The following is a 20,380-nucleotide window of genomic DNA, read 5'->3' as shown; positions in this document are numbered from 1 at the left end:
AGTTTTTCATTAAGCATAACGTTAGCTGTAGGAGAAAATCTAGATGACCTTAGGCTTGGCAGTAACTTTTTAGAAACGACACCAAGACACAATAAATGAAAGAAATGATTGATAAGCTAGACTTTATTAAATTAAAAATTTCTGCTCTGTGAGAGACAATGTCAAGAGTATGAAAAGCCAAACCACAGACTAGAAGAAAAATATCTGCAAAAGACACATCTGATAAAGTACCATCATGCAAAATACAGGGTAGAGCAAAAATAGGTTAACAGCTGTGAGTACGTGAAACATAAGAATTTATTCCTATATTATTTTCCACATGAACAACTCTAAACCTACTTTTGCCCCATCCTTTATATGAAGAACTGTTAGAAATTCAATAAAAAACAATCCAAATAAAAAGTTAAGACCTTAACAGACACCTTAACAAAAGATATACTCATGGAAAATAAGCATATGAAAAGATGCTCCAGGTGATGACATGATACTATATAGAGAGAACCCTACAGAGTCCACAAAAAACTATTAGAACTGATAAATGAGTAAAGGAGCAGGATACAAAATTAATATTGAGAAATCGGTTGCATTTTTATACACCAATAACAAACTACCAGAAAGAGAAATTAAAAAAGCAATCCCCTTTACAATTACATCAAAATAATAATAAAATACCTAGGAATAAACTTAACCAAGAAGTAGAAGACATGTACTTGAAAAATTATACCACAATGAAGAAAGTGAACATACAAATAAATGGAAGCATACACTGTGCTCATGGATAGGAAGAATTAACATCGTTAAAGTGTCCATACTACTCAAAGCAATCTATAGATTCAATGTAATCCCTATCAAAATACCAATGGCATTTTTCAGAACTAGAAAAAATAATCCTAAAATTTGTACAGAACACAAAACCCACAAAATTTATGAAACCAAATAGCCAAAGCAATCTTGAGAAAGAATAACTAAGTTGGAGTTATCACACTACCTGATATAGTAATCCAAACACCCTGCCGGGTGGCTCTGTTGGTTGGATGTCATCCCATGTGTTGAAAGGTTGCCAATTTGGTTCCCTGTCAAGGGCCATGCAGGAGGCAGCCAATCAATGTTTCTCTCTCACATCAATGTTTCTCTCTCTCTCCCCCCTCCCTTCCTCTCTCTCTAAAAATCAATAAAAAATCATGCCCTAGCCAGCTTGATTCAGTGGATGGAGTGTAGGCCAACAGACTAAGGGTCCCAGGTTCGATTCTGACCAAGGGCACGTACCTCCGTTGCAGACTGGATCCCGCTGGCTGGGGCACGTGTGGGAGGCAACCAATCAATGTGTCTCTCTCACATTGATGTATGTCTGTCTCTCTCTGTCTCTCTTCCCCTTCCACTCTCTCTGAAAAGCAATGGAAGAAATATCCTCAGGTGAGGATTAGGGGGGGGAAAAATGGGCAGAGGACCTGAACAGGCATTTCCCCAAAGAGGACATACAAATGTCCAATAGACAAATGAAAAGATGCTCAACGTCACTAATCATAGAAATGTAAATTAAAACCACAATGAGATATCACCTCACACCTGTCAGAATGACTATCATCAATAAATTATTAAACAAGTGTTGTCCGGGATGTGAAGAAGGGAATCATCATGCACTGTTGGTAAGATTGCAAACTGGCGCAGCCACTATGGAAAACAATATATGAAGGTTCCTCAAAAATTTAAAAATAGAACTACCATATGACCCAGCAATCCCACTTCTGAGTATTTATCCTAAGAAATCTAAACACTAATTCAAAAAGATATATGCATCTCTATGTTCACTGCAGCATTATTTACCATTGCCAAGATTGGGAAGCAACTTAAGTGTCCACTGATAGACGACTGGATGAAGAAGATGTACTACATATATACAATGAAATATTACTCAGCCATAAAAAAGAATGAAATCATACCATTTCCAACAACATGAATGGACCTAGAGGGTATTATGCTAAGTGAAATAAGTCAGCAAAGACAAATACTATATGATTTAACTTATATGTGAAATCTAAAAAACAAAATAAACACACAAACAAAACAGAAACAAACTCATAGATACAGAGAACCAGATGGGAGGGTCATCGAGGGTCTGGGGAAAAAGGTGAAGGGATTAAGTACAAATTGGCAGTTACAAAATAGTCACAGGGCTTTAAAGTACAGATTAGGGAATATAGCCAATAGTATTATAATAACTGTGCATGGTGTCAGGTGAGTACTAGACTTATTGAGGAGATCACTTTGTAAATCATATAAATGTCTAACCACTATGCTGTCCAATTAAAACTAATATAATACTTAATATCAACTGTAATTAAAAAATAACTTTTTTTTTTTTTTTTGCCTGGCAGGGCGTGGCTCAGCAGTTGAGCATCGACCTAGGATCCAGGCGATCAGGGTTTGATTCCCGGTCAGGGCACATGCCCAGGTTGTGGGCTCGATCAATGAATCTCTCATCATTGATGTTTCTATCTCTCTCTCTCCCTCTCCTTTCCTCTCTCTGAAATCAATAAAGATATATTAAAATAATAATAATAATAACTTTTTCTAAAAAGGATAAAAAGCAGAAAAAAAAATGTTCCACATCATACATCATCAGGGAACTGCAAGTTAAAACAAGATACCACTACACACTTGTTAGAATAGCCAAACCTGGAACACTGACAACATCAAATGCTGGTGAGGATGTGGAGCAACAGGAACTCTCACTCATTGCTAGTGGGAATGCAATGTAGTACTGCCACTTTGGAAGACAGCTTGGTGGTTTCTTACAAAACTAAACATGCTTTCACCCTATTGCACTTTTGGTATTTATGCAAGAGTTTAAAACTGATGTCCCCACAAAAACCTGTATACAGATGTTTGTAGCAGTTTTATTCACAATTCCCAACACTTAGAAGCAACTAAGATCTACTTCAGTAGGTATACAGATAAACGGTGGTCCAGCCAGACAATGGAATATTTATTTTTCAGTGCTAAAAAGAAATGAACTATCAAGCCCTGAAAAAAACACAGAGAAAACTTAAATGCATATTAATTGAAAGAAGCCAGTCTGAAAAGGCTAGATACTTCATGATTCCAACTACCTGACATTCTGGAAAACGCAAAACTATGAAGACAGTAAAAACATCAGTGGTTACCAGAAGTTACGGGGAGGAAGGAATAATAAGTGAAACAGATATTTAGGGCAAGTAAACTATTCTGTATAATACTGTAACTGTGGATACATGTGATCATAAAATTGTCCAAATCATAGAATGTACAATATCAAGAGTGAACCCTAATGGGTGATACTGATGTGTCAATGTACATTCATCAATTATAACAAATATGCCTCTCTAGTGGAAGATGTTGACAATGGGTAAGGCTATGCATGTGCAGGGGCAGGAAATATACGGGAAATCTCTACATCTCCTGCTCAATATTTCTGTGAAACTAAAATTGCTCTAAAAACTAGTCTATTTAAAAACATCTAAACTGGTCATCTTACTTCTAAACTTCAATAAAGTGCTCTTCTCAATACCAGTACAATGGAAAAATCATCTCAAAGGTACTAAGACAAAAATAATCATAAAATGTAAGTCACAGAAAAAGCAAAACTATCTGTAAAACTCCAAAAGGCATTTATTCTAGCTAATGTTTACAATTCAGAGAACAAAATATTTTTCTCTCTGCAAATCTATATGCCCAAAGCTTGCCTGTTCCTAAACAACTACATGCTATCACTCCTTTGCTGTGTTTTCAAAACTAGTTCAACTTTCGGAGCTAGGTAGTTTGTTTCTCCCTGATGTCATGTTCAAGCGGCTAAAGACAAACACATCACCTTTTACACAACAGACATGCAACACTGCAAAGCCAAATGATTGTTCTCTGGAAGAATGGCCTAATGGTTTTAAAAGCTGCCAATATCGTGTTTAAATACAAAGTATCTTAAAGGTAATTCATGTTGACACTTCATATCAAAGTATACACTTTCACCAATTAGCCAAAAAACAATCTCTTGGTTTTAAACACACACAAAAAGAGTTGCTTAGACCTAACAATATGAAATTTGGGCATTCAAATTTAGAGATAAAAATACACTTGAAATATTAACAAATTAGTTATCCATATTATTGGCTCTTTTCTCTTGTAACAAATTATAAGCATCAATAAACTTTGATGCACTACATCATAATAAAACTGAAAATTGTAAAGGGAGTACGTAACATTCACTGTATTTTTCTTCTTCCTTTGTTGTAAAGTACAATATAGGAAAGGAAGGTTCCTGGGTGGAGATACCCATGATTAGCAGCAATGATAATGGCAGTGGAAAAATGAGGGATGGAACATGTACCTTCCTTATCCTCTTTCCACAATGGAGGCATGGAGAAGACTCCTTTGGATGCACAACATGAACCAGGACAGAGTAGTTCAAGTAGTAGGTCTCACTGTGACACTGTCCCCCACAAGAAGATGGGCAGATTATGTTTGATATGGAAATGCACACGAGCAGAGACCATAGTGCTCACTCAGAAGTTACAAAAGGAGAGAAAGAACTTGAGGCTTTGAAGAAAAGTGTAAACTTTGTGTCTGACTGGTCCAGTAGACCTTGTAAACATTCCACATAAAGAGTTCCACTTCAGGTATCCTAAATGCTCTGTTTATTTAAGAATGAGGAAAAGTGGGTTCCTATGAGTCCAGCCCAACTCTGGAGAAAAGAGCCCCAAGCAGAGGTGCTTGACTGCCTGCTGCCTCCAGAGTGAGAAGTCCCCAGGGCTGGGAGTTACAGAATGATGAGTGACAATGGCTCTACTGACTACAGTTCATGAAGCCTGAAACAAAGCTACCAACGTTTACTTGGTAGTGATCCTTATTAGCTTTGGTTTCTTCATGTATGTCAAGAGGAATAAAAGGAAAATTATGAGAATATTCAGTGTGCAACCTACAGCAGAAACTTATGAGAGCTCAACTTTATGACACAGTAAACAAAATTTGTTGAAGACAGCAACTGGAAACGTATTCCAATTCAAAGAAGAGTAACTCTCAAGAGCCACATAACCAAGCTGACAATGTGCCGCTCTCATTGAAATGAATCTCAGAAAATGAGCAACATTAAGTAATTATTATTATGGTAACAAGCTCCCAATTCTACTAAATCATGAAAAACATTAAAACAAATTTCTATCTCCATAAAACTGTTTTACTTGTAACTTTTCCCAATTTTTTGGTGGTTTCTGTTCTGCTTTTCAAAATTGTATCTCTGAGTTGTTACACAAACAAAAAACAGCTCAAAAGGCCTGGAAACAGAAAGACTATAACCACAGATGGTGATTTTACCTTGTGAAGACCTTTGATTTCTTCAGGATACAATCAGTCAGGAATAAAAACCCATCTTTGGAAGAGAGAATCTGGAGCTTATGTCATTTTGAGTTGAAAATTTTTGCAAAATTAGAAAACTGAAAATCCAGTCTTTGGCATAATTTCCTCTCAGGTTGCATTCTGTATGGATAACAGACTGATTTGTGTTCATGTTGCTGTTGTTACCATTCTTTAATTGAATTAAATATTTTCCACTTAATTGTAGGAGTTTGTTCGCTTTTTACTTTAATTCTACAGTTTTATTTCCACCACATGAATCTTCTTTAAACTATACTGAGACCATGTTGCCAAACAAATGGGCAACTCTATATTGGTGTTAGCAATTTGTTTTTCAGTCATACAACTATCAGTGTTTAATATAACTGTCTGGATTCTTATGCTTTTTAGGCATAGTAAGCTACCCAGAAGAAATCTCATATCTTTCACCATTTTGTACTGTACACTGAAATGTTTTACCTAATTTTTCATATTTGTTTAAATAAAAGCTGGTTGGAGGTAGTGGCAGGGAAGTTTAACTGTCCACGTAAACTGGCAAAGAAATAGTTTTTGAACCAAAGGTACTCTTAATTCTAAGAGTTAGAGTTAATATTTCAGTATTATTTTTCCCCCCCTTTATAACTGTGAAGAAATATATATCTTAGCCCGGCCGGCGTGGTTCAGTGGTTGAACATCGACCTATGATCCAGGAGATCGTGGTTTGATTCCCAGTCAGGGCACATGCTCAGGTTGCAGGCTCGATCCCCAGTAGGGGGTGTGCAGGAGGCAGCCAATCAATGACTCACTCACCACTGAGGTTTCTCTTTCTCTCTCCCCCTCTCCCTTCCTCTCTCTGAAATCAATAAAGATATATTTTAAAATGTATATATACATAAATATAAATTTTAAATGAAAAGGTTTAGACCAAATAAAATCATTCAGAGAAATAGCATTTTTCTTTTAAAATTTAATTATATTATTCAAAATGTATATATTGTACAAGGTGTATTACTGACCAAATGGAATAATTTTTTTCTTTTTTTTTTAATATATCTTTATTGATTTCAGAAAGAGGAAGGGAGAGGGAGAGAAAGACAGAATCATCAATGATGAGAGCTCTGTCATTGATCGGCTGCCTCCTGCACGCCCCCAACTGAAGATCGAGCCTGCAACCCGGGCATGTGTCCTGACCGGGAATTGAACCTCGATCTCCTGGATCCTAGGTCAACGCTCACCCACTGAACCACGCCGGAGTAATTCTTTCTTATCTCACAAATAGGTGAATACACCACCTATACAAAGAATGAAAAACCATGTATAACTAAAAGGATTGCAAACAGTTATAATTACCGGCTGGGGGAGCAGAGTATCAAGGAAACAATTGTCTTAAATTTTGCTTTGCTCTTAGAAGAACCACTGTATATTTCCATGAGCAGAGAATGTCATCGAGTAGAAGTAATTCACTTGCTGTCACTGACATGTGGTACAATCTGGACAAATTACAAAAACTGGCCATCTCAAATGATTTTCAAAAATAGTGTATGTAAATAAAGATAAATCACTATTTTTTTTAAAAAGAGGAATAGTGGAGCCATAAAGAAAGGGGATATTTTCTCCACAGATTCTCTTAAGGTATTCATTCCATCTCTCTTCTTTTGAGGCTAAAGTATTTATATTAAAAAGGACTTGAAAAACCTTCTGCCAGCACCTACTAAAGGAAGCAAGAGCCCCTGGAAAAGCCTGTGACCTGTGAAGTGGTGCACTGTCAGACTAATTTATTTGAACTGGACACCACTGTAAATGTGACCCACCCTACTCCCCTATTTTTACATATCCAAGTTCCAGTAACTCTCAAATCCAGTATTCTATTCAAACTCTGTTGAGGTATTTTACTAACGTTAGTCCCTTTTTGGACTGTAAGACACTTTAGAATTTCCTAACAGAGGTAAATGTTATTTAGAAATTTTCGCCCGGCCGGGCGTGGCTCAGTGGTTGAGCATCAACCTAGGATCCAGGAGATTGTGGTTCGATTCCTGGTCAGGGCACATACCCAGGTTGTGAGCTTAATCAATGATTCTCTCATCATTGATGTTTCCATCCCTCTCTCCCTCTCCCTTCCTCTCTCTGAAATCAATAAAGATTAAAAAAAAATTTTTTTCAAGGACTCTTTTCCACAAATGTCACCAAAAAATTATAATTTTGTCAACACTGCTATTGTCTCCTTTTAGTACCACCACACTTAGACCTGCATTATTCATAGTACAGGGTGGGGCAAAAGTAGGTTTATAGATGTTTGTATGGAAAATAATACAATAATTAATAAATAATAATACAAGAGTAAACTGTTTCTCCTACTCACAACTGTAAACCTACTTTTGCCCACCATGTATAAATTTTACTCTTGCACGATAACTACTATCTCTCTCTTAAATGAGATCAGGTTAGTAAATGACATAAAAGCTTTGTTGTTTTGATATTCAAGAGAAAGGCAAGCTTCTCTAAGCTTGAATTTATAGTTATTAAAACAAACAAAAACAAGACACAAGAAAAAAATATCCTGGACAATAAAAATTATTTTAAATAAATATATATGTAAAAAAGAATGAATTAAATAATAATTGGAATAATAAGGGAGCTATAACTCCATATGTTGCAGAGATTAAAAGAGACTACTAACAGGATATTTGATAAAATTATTTTTAATTTTTTATGTAATAATAGTATTGTGATTAAAAATGAATAGAGAGCCTTTATTTTTTAGAAATCCATACTAAAAGTTTTTATAAAGTTATGTCTGGATTTTGCGTCAAAATAATATTAAGAGTGGAAGTAATAAGAGTGTGAAAAAGCATAATTGGCAATGAACTCAAGATTGTTAGGACTAAGTGATAGGGGTTCATTATATTATCTTGCCTATTTTCATATATGTTTAAAGTTCTCCAAAATAAAATGATTTTTAAGAAGTTGTATAAGAGAATTAAGAAATTCACTGTACTCTCCCTTCTAAAATATAGAAGAATATTATGGACAGCTCTATGCCAACATAACTGGAAATTTTCTGGGATAATATCCTAGAAATATCAAAAACTGACATGAAAAACCAAAAATCTTTCCCTCAAAGAAAGTAACAGGTGGTTTTACAGGCATGTTGTAGGAAGCAAGGCATAAATAATTTGAATGTCATATAGACTATTCTCGAGTAGAGAAAAATTCTTTCAAACTCCAACTTCTTTTATGAAGCCAGCATACCCTTAAAACTGAGACCAAACAAGAAAAATTACAGGCCAGCCTCACTCATTGAAACTAAGACAACTAAATGGTAAAGCAATTAAAAGCACTCATTTTAGCCTGGCCGGGCATGGCTCAGCAGTTGAGCATAGACCTAGGATCCAGAAGATAGCGGTTCTATTCGATTCCCAGGCAGGGCACATGTCTGGGTTATGGGCTCGATTCCCAGTTGGGGGCATGCAGGAGGCAGCCAATCAATGACTCTCATCATTGATATTTCTATCTCTCTCTCTCCCTCTCCCTTCCTCTCTCTGAAATCAATAAAGATATATTAAAAAAAAAAAAAAAAAAGCACTCATTTTAACATCAGGAAAAAGACAAGGATGCCTACCACTTCTATTATTATTGTACTGGAGATCCTGATTAGTGCAATAATTTTTTTAAAAAAGACAGGCTCATCAAAGAAAAAACTGTCATTTTTTCACAGATGGTGTGGTTTTCTATGTAGAAAACTCAAGGGAATCTAGAAATAAATAATCAGAATTAGAGAGTTTAACAAATTTACTGCATGTGAAATCAATATGGAAATTCAGTCAATGTGACAATGGTACCATAGTTATACAAGATGTTAACACTGGGGGAAACTGAGTGGAAAGTATACAGAAATACTTCATAATTTCTTTTTATTGATTTTTTTTTTTTTCTTAGAGTGGAAGGGAAAAGGAGAGTAGAAACATCAATCAATGAAAGAGAAACACTGATTGGCTGCCTCCTACTGGGAATCAAGCCCAAAACCCGGGCAGGTACCCTGACCAGGAATCGAACTAGAGACCTATTGGTGCATGGGAAAATGCTCAACCAACTGAGCTACACTGGCAGGGTACTTTATAACATTTTTATAAATCTAAAATTATCCCAAAATCATCTTAATAAATGACTTTAAAAATTAATGTCTGACAATATTAAACATTAGGAAAGATGTAGAGCAACAAAAATTATTATATATTGCCAACGCAATGTAAATTGGAAAACACTTTGGCATTATCTTGTAAATCAGAACATGTCTATACTCTTGGACCAAAAAATTCTACTCCCAAGTATACACCCAGAGCAACTCTTGCACACGTATGCAAGAATGTTCATAATAGCATGTTTGTAATAGCATAAGAGTGAAAATGTCTAGTCATAATAGATAAACTATAAATTGTGATTAATTATAAATAAATTGTGATAAATTGTGATATATAAATTGTGTTTGGAATACTAAACACCAGCCAACACATCAACCTAGATCAATGTATTCTCAACAGGGGTGATTTAGAGGGTCAAAACTAGTTTGACAGGTAGGGAAAATCTTAGATATTACAATGGCTTTGCCCCTCCAACAGGTCACAGTACATAGACTTATATCTGTGGTATTAAAATTTTATGGGAGGAAGAAGGAGATAATTAGGATAAAAAATGTCTAAAAAGGATCCTCAGAGGTATGAAAATTTTTAAAAAGTTGAGAAACAATGACCTAGGTATATCTCAAGAACGTAACATTGAGTGAAGAAAGCAAGTTACAGAAGAAAACATACAGTATACTATTTACATAAAGTGTAAAACATACAAAATAATACATTGTCTAGGGATATGTATATGTATCAGTATGTGTGTATATATATGTGTGTGTTTAAACTATAATTTTTTTTTTAAAATATATTTTTATTGATTTCAGAGAGAGGAAAGGAGAGGGAGAGAGAGAGACAGAAACATCAATGATGAGAGAGTCACTGATCAAGCCCACAACCGGGTATGTGCCCTGACTGGGAATCGAACCCTGATCGCCTGGATTCCAGGTCGACACAACCGCTGAGCCACGCCCGGGCTAAACTATAATTTAAAAAGAACAAAATAGGAGTTACATTTGTGAAGTAGGTAGGCAGAATCATGTAGAAATCTAGGAGGGACATACAAGGAAATTCAAAAGTGCTGGCTGTGTTCTTTTCTAAGACTGGGATAGTAAACACATAAGTTTTAATTGTATCATTCTTCATCCCTTAGTTATTTACATATTTTTTGTGAGTATGAAATGTTTCATAATTAGAACTATTTATAAGTACTACTTAAAAATACAACATAGCACCATGACAAGTGTGGCTCAGTTGGCTGGAGCGTCGTCCCATGCACTGCAGGTTTTTGGGTTTGATTCCCAGTCAGGGCACATACCGAGGTTGTAGGCTCAATACCCCATCAGGGTGGAAGCAACCAATCGATGTTTCTCTCTCCCATTGATGTTTCTCTCTCTCTCTCTCCCTTCTTTTCTCTCTAGAATCAATGAAAAACATATTCTTAGGTGAGGATTAAAAAAAATACATACATAGCAATTTACTATATGTAAAATCTTAGTAGTTTAACTTAAAGTGTAGAAGAGCCTTTCCATTGATCGGTATTAAATAATATTAAATAATATTAATGATATTAAATCTCTGCTTAATTTTTTAAAGAAAATATTTTTTTAAAAGTACAGCTCATACCCAACCACCTTGCTGAATGATGTACTCTGCTGCATAGTCCTCCAGATATGTCACACCAAACTGCAGCAATGCACGCAAAGGTTCTTGACCACGTCTTGTCAACTCCAAAAGCATTTGTTGTAGCAAAACCAGAGGCACCAAAATCTTCAATGCAAAGATGAGAGAGTAAAAACGCAAAGTGAAATTCTTATAATACATTTTATATGTTCAACTACTAGAAAATTATACTGAGATGCATCATTATGAAATTTCATTTTTATTATAATGCAGGAAATAAAATATTGACCCCTACTATAATTTTTGTGAATGCATATAGGTTTTATACCTTAGGGCAGCGATTTTCAAAAATGTGCACACTAGTATGCCACAAGAGGCACACTGGTATGCTGCAAGAATTTTTAAAACATTCAATATTTGACTTTTTTTCAATCCTCACCTGAGGATATTTTGTCCACTGCTTTTCAGAGAGAGTGGAAGGGAGAGTGAGAGAGAGAGCAAGAGAGCAAGATATGAGAGAGAGAGAGAGGGGGGGGGAGAGGGAGGGAGGGAGGGAGGGAGGGAGGGAGGGAGGGAGGGAGGAAAAGAGAAAGAGAGAGAAAACCATCAATGTGAAAGAGCCACATTGATTGGTTGCCTCCTGCATGTACCACAACTGGGGATGGGGATCAAGCCTGCAACTGAGGGATATGCTCTTGGCTGGAATAGAACCTGGGTCCCTTCAGTCCACAGGCCAATGCTCTAACCACTAAGCAAACAGCTAGGGCAATATCTGACTATTTAGTCAGGAGCACTGACCTCTTTCCCTTAGATTGTCAAACAAAAAAAATGACAGCCGAGCCAGCATAGCTCAGCGGTTGAGCGTTGACTTATGACCTAGGAGATCATGGTTCGATTCCCAGTCAGGGCACATGCCCAGGTTACGGGCTCGACCCCCGGAAGGGGGCATGCAGGAGGCACCAATCAATGACTCTCTCCTCACTGATGTTTCTATCTCTCTCTCCCATTTCCTTCCTCTCTCTGAAATCAAAAATATACTTTTAAAAACAATGACAACAGCCAACACAAGTCGTCTAGTGTGAATGAATCAAAATTATACCTACTTTTTTCAGATTGGCAAAAAATGTATTTTTTGGTGTGTCAAAGAATTTTAGTAATTAATTTGTGTGTGCCATGAGATGAAAAAGATTGAAAATCACTGCTTCGGGGTGTTAGAATTAATTTCATATTATAATATGAAAATAATTGGGTGTGTCTGTAGCAACATATGCAAAGAAAAATCACTGAAGCATTATTTATAAATAGCAAAAACCTGGAAACAGGCTCTAGTTAAATAAATTCATTTGTTCACTGCCCAATCACCAAGATTTACTTTCAGTGAAAAAAGCAAGATACAGAAGAGTGTGTGTAATAATAGTACCTTTATTTCTAAATTTCTAAACAAACAAACAAAAATATATACACACATATATGTTTGTATAATCCTATAGTATCTCTGGGAAAATATACAAGAGACTGGTAATAGTCATAGCCTAAGGAAAGGAGAACTAGGTAACTGGTGACAAGGGTGGAAAATATTTTTCAATGTATATCTTTCTGTACTTTTTGTATTTTGTGCCATGTGTTTTTATTATACTATATTTGAAAATAAGAACTTCCAAAATGATGAGTTATCCTATAAGTCATCAAAAAACAAAGGAGGCATTATCATCCTAATAACCTTGTGGCTCAATATTTTAAAATCATCAGAATTTATGACAGAAACAAACTAGAGTCCCTTGCCTTCCCCCCAAAAATTACATATTGAAACCACCTGCATGCAATCCCTTTTGTCTAAAACATCAATAAATCTTAACATGACGGAAAAAGAAATGCAAAAGCAAATTAAACCAATTCCAGTTCCTTGCTACTGAACTGCCAAAGTAATAATAACTGAGGAATTATAAAAAGTTCTGCAGAAAAAGACAAACAGAAAAGACAGTGAGCTTATTCATACTAATATTTTTAAGTAAAAGCAGCCCTGAGGGAATCGATATCAAAGTATGAAAGAAAGAATGCAACAAACACATCTTCTTTTTGATACTCTAAAAGAACTCCAGCCCAAAATATATTAAAAACTTCTCCTCAACACTAATGGAGGGGTATAGGACTATAAAGAAGAATATGTCAGGCTTTTTCCACAATTAGAAAACTTTTCATACTTTTTTTTTTTAAAACCTGTTGTTCATGTAGCCCCAGCATTTTGTCTTAGCATGAGCAGAAAGGGATAGTCTGTGAATCAATCTTGTTGATTCATATCATCATGTCAACTTCAGAAGCCTGGGATGTTCTGTACCTCAAAAGATTCTAATCTCCCATAATAATCTACTAACATGCAACATTATAAAATTCATGTTCAAGCTCTATTACCTCTGAGGGAAATGAGTTGCAAACATTTTATGCTTGCTATATAAAATAACACATTTATTTGTTTCAAATTTACCTCTTCCATATAAGAAAGTAGATGCTCTAGTTTTACTATATAATAATCTACAGATAAATCTGTAATACTTTTTCACTACTGTCTTAATTTTAGTCTTCAATCATATTTCCTCTCATTCACTCTACTTTTTAGGTTGAAACCTATGAATCTTTCAGTGTATTCTTCATTGTTTTGATAATTTATCCTTTCCTGTTATCTTCTCCATCCCAATTATATCTTTCTTGAAATGCAGTTTACAGGACTAACATCTTCTATTTGGTTGGTAATACTCTTAGTGGTACATTTTATGTCTATTTTACCTAACTTACATACTATTTTCAAGGGACCTATATGATGACTTCCAGGCCCATTACCTTTTTAGTTTAGATTGTCTTTATATCATTCAACTCTCTTGCTCTCTAATTTTTGTGATCATACACAAAGTTTCATGAGTTATTTCCACAACGGAACCCCATCCACTTGGAATTTTACTATGCACAATAATTTTATATCATCTGTACACCTGATATGTTTTTGTACTCCCCCTCCCATAGTATTAAAAAAAACGTTAAAACAAAACTGGATTCCCAAGTATCCATTCCTTAATCTTACCCTCTGAATTCCTTTCTGTAAATTATTTCCTTACTGGATAATATTAATTCCCACAACACTTATAAATTATATTTTCTTCAATTACTTTTGCAATAGTAAACCCTCGATTTTGCAGACCTTGACTTAACAGACTTCAGATTTAACGGACAAAATTTCTGATTCGTACATCATATGTGAAAGTTAATTTTAAAATGCTTTTAACCAAGGTTTACTTATAAGTAATTTAATAGGTTTTTTTTGTCATTAACTCAGTTACTTTTCAAACAAATTTTAGCGTCTAGGCCATATATTGGAAAAAAACACTAATTTCACCAACATAAATAAATATTACATATCTACAACTATAGTCTACCTATTTAAACCCAAGAGTCACCACTCGTAAACAATGTTCCACGAATGACTAGCACAAGATCACACCACATAGCGTGCAGTAATTGGTTCTGTTGCATGGTGTCACTTTCTGCAGCAGGTTGTTTTTTTTAAACTTCAACCTTGACTTTTTTTTTTTAATGTCTTTTATTAATTTTAGAGAGAAAAACATCAGTGGGAAAGAAATATTGATCAGCTGCCTCTTAAATGTCCTATACTGGGGAACAAGCCTGCAACCCAGGCATGTGCCCTAACCAGGAATCAAACCAGCGACCTCTCTGTGAATGGGTCAACACCAAACCACTGAGCCACACCAACCGGGCTCTGCAACAGTTTTAATGAGTAGCAGCTGATGTTCTGATGTGCACTAAGCCACACCCCAGCCCTGTGCATTTATTTACTCTTGGTGACTGGTTAATGCACACATGAGACTTATTCAGTATAAATTTAAAATTACTTTAATACATATAGAAAACTTTTCTGCAAAATTAAACTTTTCATACATACTTAATTTTAATTACACAAATGTATCTACAAAAGTAAAACCACCTAAACTAATTTGTCAAATTTTTAAAATACATATTCAGAAAACCTGCTTTATTATACAATAGACTTTTGGCTTTAACAGACACCCCCCTCACCTGAATTAGTCCGTTATATGGAGGTTTTACTATAGTTTTTAAGGTACTTTTTTTTTTTTGTCCTCCCCCAAGGATATTTTCTCCACTGCTTTTCAGAGAGAGAAAAGAGACAGAAAGAGAAAGAGATGAGAGAGATGAGAGAGAGAGAGAGAGAGAGGGAAGGAACGATAGATAGATGATACATACATAGATGTGAGAAAGACACACAGATTGGTTGCCTCCTGCACGTTCCCGGGCCGGGGATCGAGCCTGCAACTGAGGTATGTGCCCTTGGCTAGAATCAAACCTGGGACACTTCAGTCCGCGGCGGATGCTCTAACCACTGAGCCAAACCCGCAAGGGCTCTAAGGTACTTTTGACCATGAAAAAGGATTATCTCCACCAGCTATCTCCTCATATATACTATGTGGCATCTCCTTCCAATAGGTGAGACTTTTCTAACATTACGTTTATATTAAAGATCATATGAGCCTGCCTGGTATAGAGAGAAAGTATACCAAATAGCTCCAAGTGTCCCTTCCATTAGAAGAGATATTTGTGATGGTAAATTACATATTTTGGTCTATCATTCTACAATTTAACCCATCTATGCCTTAACAACTCTAGTAAATGTCACAAACTTTATCTGTACTTAATCCATTGATTGTATGAAGTCTTTGGCCTATCTGCTTCAAAATAAAATTTAAGACATAACCAGACATTATGTATCACCCAATGTAATGCAAGAGGAAATAGGGAATACTAATGAAGTTTTGTTGCCACAAGATTAAACCTGAATATAATCTAGGTTTCTAGATCTACCTACCAATAGAAAAAAATATATAGATGTAAAGGAACATGTTAAATGACATCTCAGTGATACAGTCAATAAAATCCAGAAGGTAGGAAATTTTACAGGACAAATAACTTGGAAATAAATTACAGTGAGAGTAAGCCTACATATTAAAAGAGACTTAAGTAACATAATACATGATCAAATTTATATGAAATGTCCAGAAGGTAAATTCATAGAGACAGAGTAGAGTAACACTGCCAGGGACTGGGAGGAGCAGGAAGCAGAAGGTGACTGCTACTAGGGTTTCTCTTTGGGAAGAAAAAAATGTTTTGGAATTAGACAGTGAAGATGGCTGAACAACTCTGTGAATAAACTAAAACCCACTAAATTGTACACTTTAGAGGAGTAAATTTTACAGTATACAAATTAATTTTTCAATATAAAAATAAAAAGGAGGTGACATCAGCATCATGGCAGAGAAGACCTCTTCGCTTCTCCCCTTAAAGTTACAAGTTGAACAACTATAATTCAACAAAAGGTTCCCTGCTCAATACACAAACACATCTGAAAGACCCACTCACTGAAAAATCTCAATGTGGGCACACTGAAGAAACAGGGAAGGCAGGAAGGGGAAAAACAGTGGCAGGAGCCACAGACACAGTCCAGTGCTTGCCATAGTTCCAGGTGACACAGTAGCAAAGAAGTGTTGCACTGCAGGCCACAATGAGCAGCAAAGAGAGGGCCAGAGTGGTAGAAGCAACATGGCTGGAGTGGCTGGTACCCATTGCAGGTAAACCCAGTGACAGGAGCAGAGATCCAGCACAGAGGTGTGGCAGCCATGGTCCAGCAGCAGCCACTACCAGGAAGGAAACAGCTACAGATGCACAAACCCACCTACCTGCATTCATCCCTCCTCCACCTACTGCAATGGAACCCAGTAGAGGCAGGTGGGACACCTTCGATATTATAGCACAGCTGGCAGCCTCTAGTTTCAAGGAGGCAGCACCAGAAACTCACAGGCCCAGGAGGCACATCCACCAACACATCCCACCACAGGAGTGGTACCTTAAGACTTTGAGGCAGCATTGTCACAGAGGAAATGCCCACCTCCTTGGGAACACCAGGTATTTTCCACAGCCAAGGTGACACCACCCCACTGAGATCCCAGAAGTCCCAGGAGTGTATGTAAGAGAAAACAAAAACTTGCGCCATAGCAGCATCTACTGGAAATAAAAGAAAGACCCTTACCTATCAACCTGATGAATTTTTAAAAACAAAACAGCACCTACAAAAGGAATAGTTCAATATTTCAAATGCCCAGACAGAGAAACAATCCATCAAGTACCATGAATAACTAAGGTAATAAGGTATCTCAGAAAGAAACCAAGAAACCAAACTGAAACACATGGAAGACTGTGATTTAAATGAGAGAAAAGTCAAGACTGCAGTTTTGAATACTCAGTGAGATCAAAGAAAACTCAAGACAGCTGAATGAGCTCCAGAATAAAATCAACAAAAGGAATATGCTGCTAAAGAAATGAAACTATAAAAAAAGAACTAAACAGAAATTCTGGAGCTGAAAAACTCAATAAATGAGATGAAGAATCAATTAGAGAGCTTGGGAAACAGAGCAGGCCAGTTGGAAGACATATTTAGTGATCTTAAAGACAGAAATCTAGAAATGACTCAGGTGGAAGGAGAGAATTGATAGTTTTTTAAAAAATGAAGTAACTCCCCAAGAACTTCTGACTCCATCAGAAAGAGCAATATAACAATAATGGGTATGATAAGGAGAAAGGAACAGAGAGCCAATTTAAACAAATAATCGACGAGAACTTCCCAAACTGGAAAGAGCTGGACCCTCAAATCTGAGAATCTGAAAAAACACCTAGTTACCTCAATCCAAAAAAGCCTTCTCCAAGGCATAGTATATTAAAGATGTTAAAAATTACTGATAAAGAAAGAATCCTTAAGGCAGCCAGGATAAAGAAGATAGTATATAAAGAAAACCCCATTAGGTAATCATCAGATTTTTCAGCAGAAACCCTATAAGCTACGAGAGAGTGGAATCAAATATTCAAATTTTTGAAAGAGAAAAATCACTAGCCAAGGATAATATATCCAGAAAACTTGTCTTTTAAATGTGAAGGAGAAATAAAGGCTTTTCTAGACATACAGAAATAGAAGGAATTTACCACCACAAGACCTGCATTACAAGAAATGTTGAAAGGAGCTCTTTACGTAAAACAAAAAGAAAAAAAGACATAAAACTGTAAGATAAACAGACATAGGCAGGAAATTGCAACTCTATTTCAGAAGAGGATATGAGATTCTTAATTATAACATAAAAGGTTGGAGAGGGGAGCATTTAAAATAAAACTGGTGGGGTAGGTAAATGCTATGCTTGCCTCCTCTCATGACCACATCAAAATAACTGAATTATAATAAAAAACTACTGCTGAGAACCATCTGAAAAATAGATAAAGAGAACCCCTATAACTAAGGATATAAAAAAGAAGCCACATTAAGACTGGTAGGAGGGGAGAAGACACAACATGGACTGGTTCCACACTGACATGGCGCGGTTAAGAACTGAGAGGAATATCTCTGCTGTAGAACGCCCCCCTGAGGAGTGAGTGGTCCCAGCCTCACACCAGGCATCCAAGCCCAGAGCAGCAGAGCTGGGAAGGAGTCCCCACACATATGGCTGTAAAAACAAGCATAGATTTGGCTGAGTAAAAAGGAGGATTGCTGGAGACTCAGGCGTTCCTCTAAAAGGGCCTATACACAGACTCCCTTGCTCACAAACACTTGCACTAAGCTCCAGAGAAAGGACAGGAGTTCAAAACTCCAGGGACATATGGGAAGAGACTGAATTATCTGGCTTCTGGGTGAGGCCTGGAAAAGGACAAGTGCTGGCAAGGGCCATTGTTCCATTGTTGAGCTCTCCTCCCACATAGTTGGGAGGCAGGCACCATTGTTCCTTTATTGAACCCCCTTCCCCCTACAGCCTACAGGTGCAGTCAGGTGCCAAATCTGAATCTCCATGAAACTAACCAATCCTCTATCCTGCTGACTCTTTGAGACCTCCACTCCACCCAACTCACACACAAGCCTGAATCTCTTTCAATAGGTGTTCTTCACAAGAGGTCAGCCTCAGCCTATGCTGCATGTGGACTTTCCTAAAATCTCTCAAAAGTCTACAATCCCCAAACAAACAGCTGCTAGTCTCAGCATGCCCTGTATCTCTTGCTAAGTGGCCCCAAACACTAGTGGCAGCTGGCTTAGGTTTGCAGCATAGCCTCTCCCAGGTGCTTCCAAGCCCAGCACGGGCAGCTACAAACTGCAGATCACTTTGTAGCTCCTATCAGGTTGCCTGGAGCCAGGCACAGGCAACAGTTCACATGGCCCTCCACCACAGCTACACTCAAGAGGCCCCAGAACCAACACACCCACTGGCTAGCTTCAAATCACACCAGACCACCACCCAATTAGCTCCACAAATGACACAGGCAAAGGGTGGACTCAGCAGGAACCAAAACTCTGCTAAAGCAAATCTCTCTCTGTAGGATCAGCACGTGCACAAGAGCTCATCTTCTGTAGTTACAGACAGTCTAACAGGAGTCTGCACCACTGCGCTCCACAGGACACCTACTACATAATAAGGCCACCCTGCAAAAATTGAAAGATGTATAGATCTACCTAATACATAGAAACAAACACAGGAAGGCAACCAAAATGAGGAAACAAAGAAACATGCCCCAAATAAAAGAACAGAAGAAAACTTCAGAAAAACAAAATAAAATGGAAACAAGCAATCTACCAGATAGAGTTCAAAACACTGGTCACAGAACTGCTCCATGAACTTAGGGGAAAAATAGATGATCTCAGTAAAAACTTACACAAAGAGATAGAAACCATAAAAAGTACCAGTCAATAGTCAGTTAGAGTGGCTCAGTGGCTGAGTGTGGACCCATGCACCAAGAGATTGCTAATTTGATTCCCAGTCAGGGCACATGCTTGGGTTGTGGGCTCGATCCCCAGGCAACTGATGTTGATGTTTCTTTCTTACTGATGTTTCTATCTCTCTCTCTCCCTCTCCCTTCTAGTCTCTAAAATCAATAAACTTTAAAAAAAAGAACCAGTAAAAGATGAGGAATGTAATAGCTGAAATGAAGAATATATTACATGGAATAAACAGCACATTAGATAAAGCAGACCATCAATTCACAGATCTGGAAGGCAAGGTAACAGGAAAAAAAAAATCACAACAGCAAAAAGAAAAAATAATTTTTAAAAATGAGGATACTTTCAAGGACCTCTGGGACAGCATCAAGCATAACAACATCCACATCATAGGGGTACCAGAAGGAGAAGAGTGTTAGCAGGCGATTGAGAACCCATTTGAAGAAGAAAT

The 20,380-nt window shown here is 36.9% G+C and overlaps 1 protein-coding gene across 19 annotated transcripts in view; it reads right to left on the bottom strand.

The window, feature by feature from the left end:
* Positions 1 to 20,380, bottom strand: part of BCL2L13 (BCL2 like 13) — a gene marked incomplete at its 3' end in the record, with an annotated part of 99,867 nt that overhangs the window by 22,956 nt on the left and 56,531 nt on the right. For 8 of the 19 annotated variants that reach the window (XR_013998243.1, XM_081129324.1, XM_081129313.1 and 5 more), the window contains one exon: positions 11,109 to 11,252. The exons of 3 other annotated variants lie outside the window; for them this stretch is intronic. Coding sequence is in view for 14 of the 16 variants with exons in the window: in XM_081129324.1 (XP_080985450.1) it covers positions 11,109 to 11,252 (144 nt within the window). Of the gene's footprint in view, positions 1 to 6,408; positions 6,654 to 11,102; positions 11,253 to 20,380 lie in introns of those variants that run through there. 8 more of the 19 variants (XM_081129320.1, XM_081129317.1, XM_081129318.1 and 5 more) reach the window with 6 other exon arrangements.

The sequence above is a fragment of the Miniopterus schreibersii genome, assembly GCF_964146895.1.
Source record: "Miniopterus schreibersii genome assembly, chromosome: 2".
NCBI lineage: Eukaryota > Metazoa > Chordata > Mammalia > Chiroptera > Miniopteridae > Miniopterus > Miniopterus schreibersii.
Note: the sequence above shows the minus strand (reverse complement) of the source record. Positions and strands in the feature narration are given on the sequence as shown.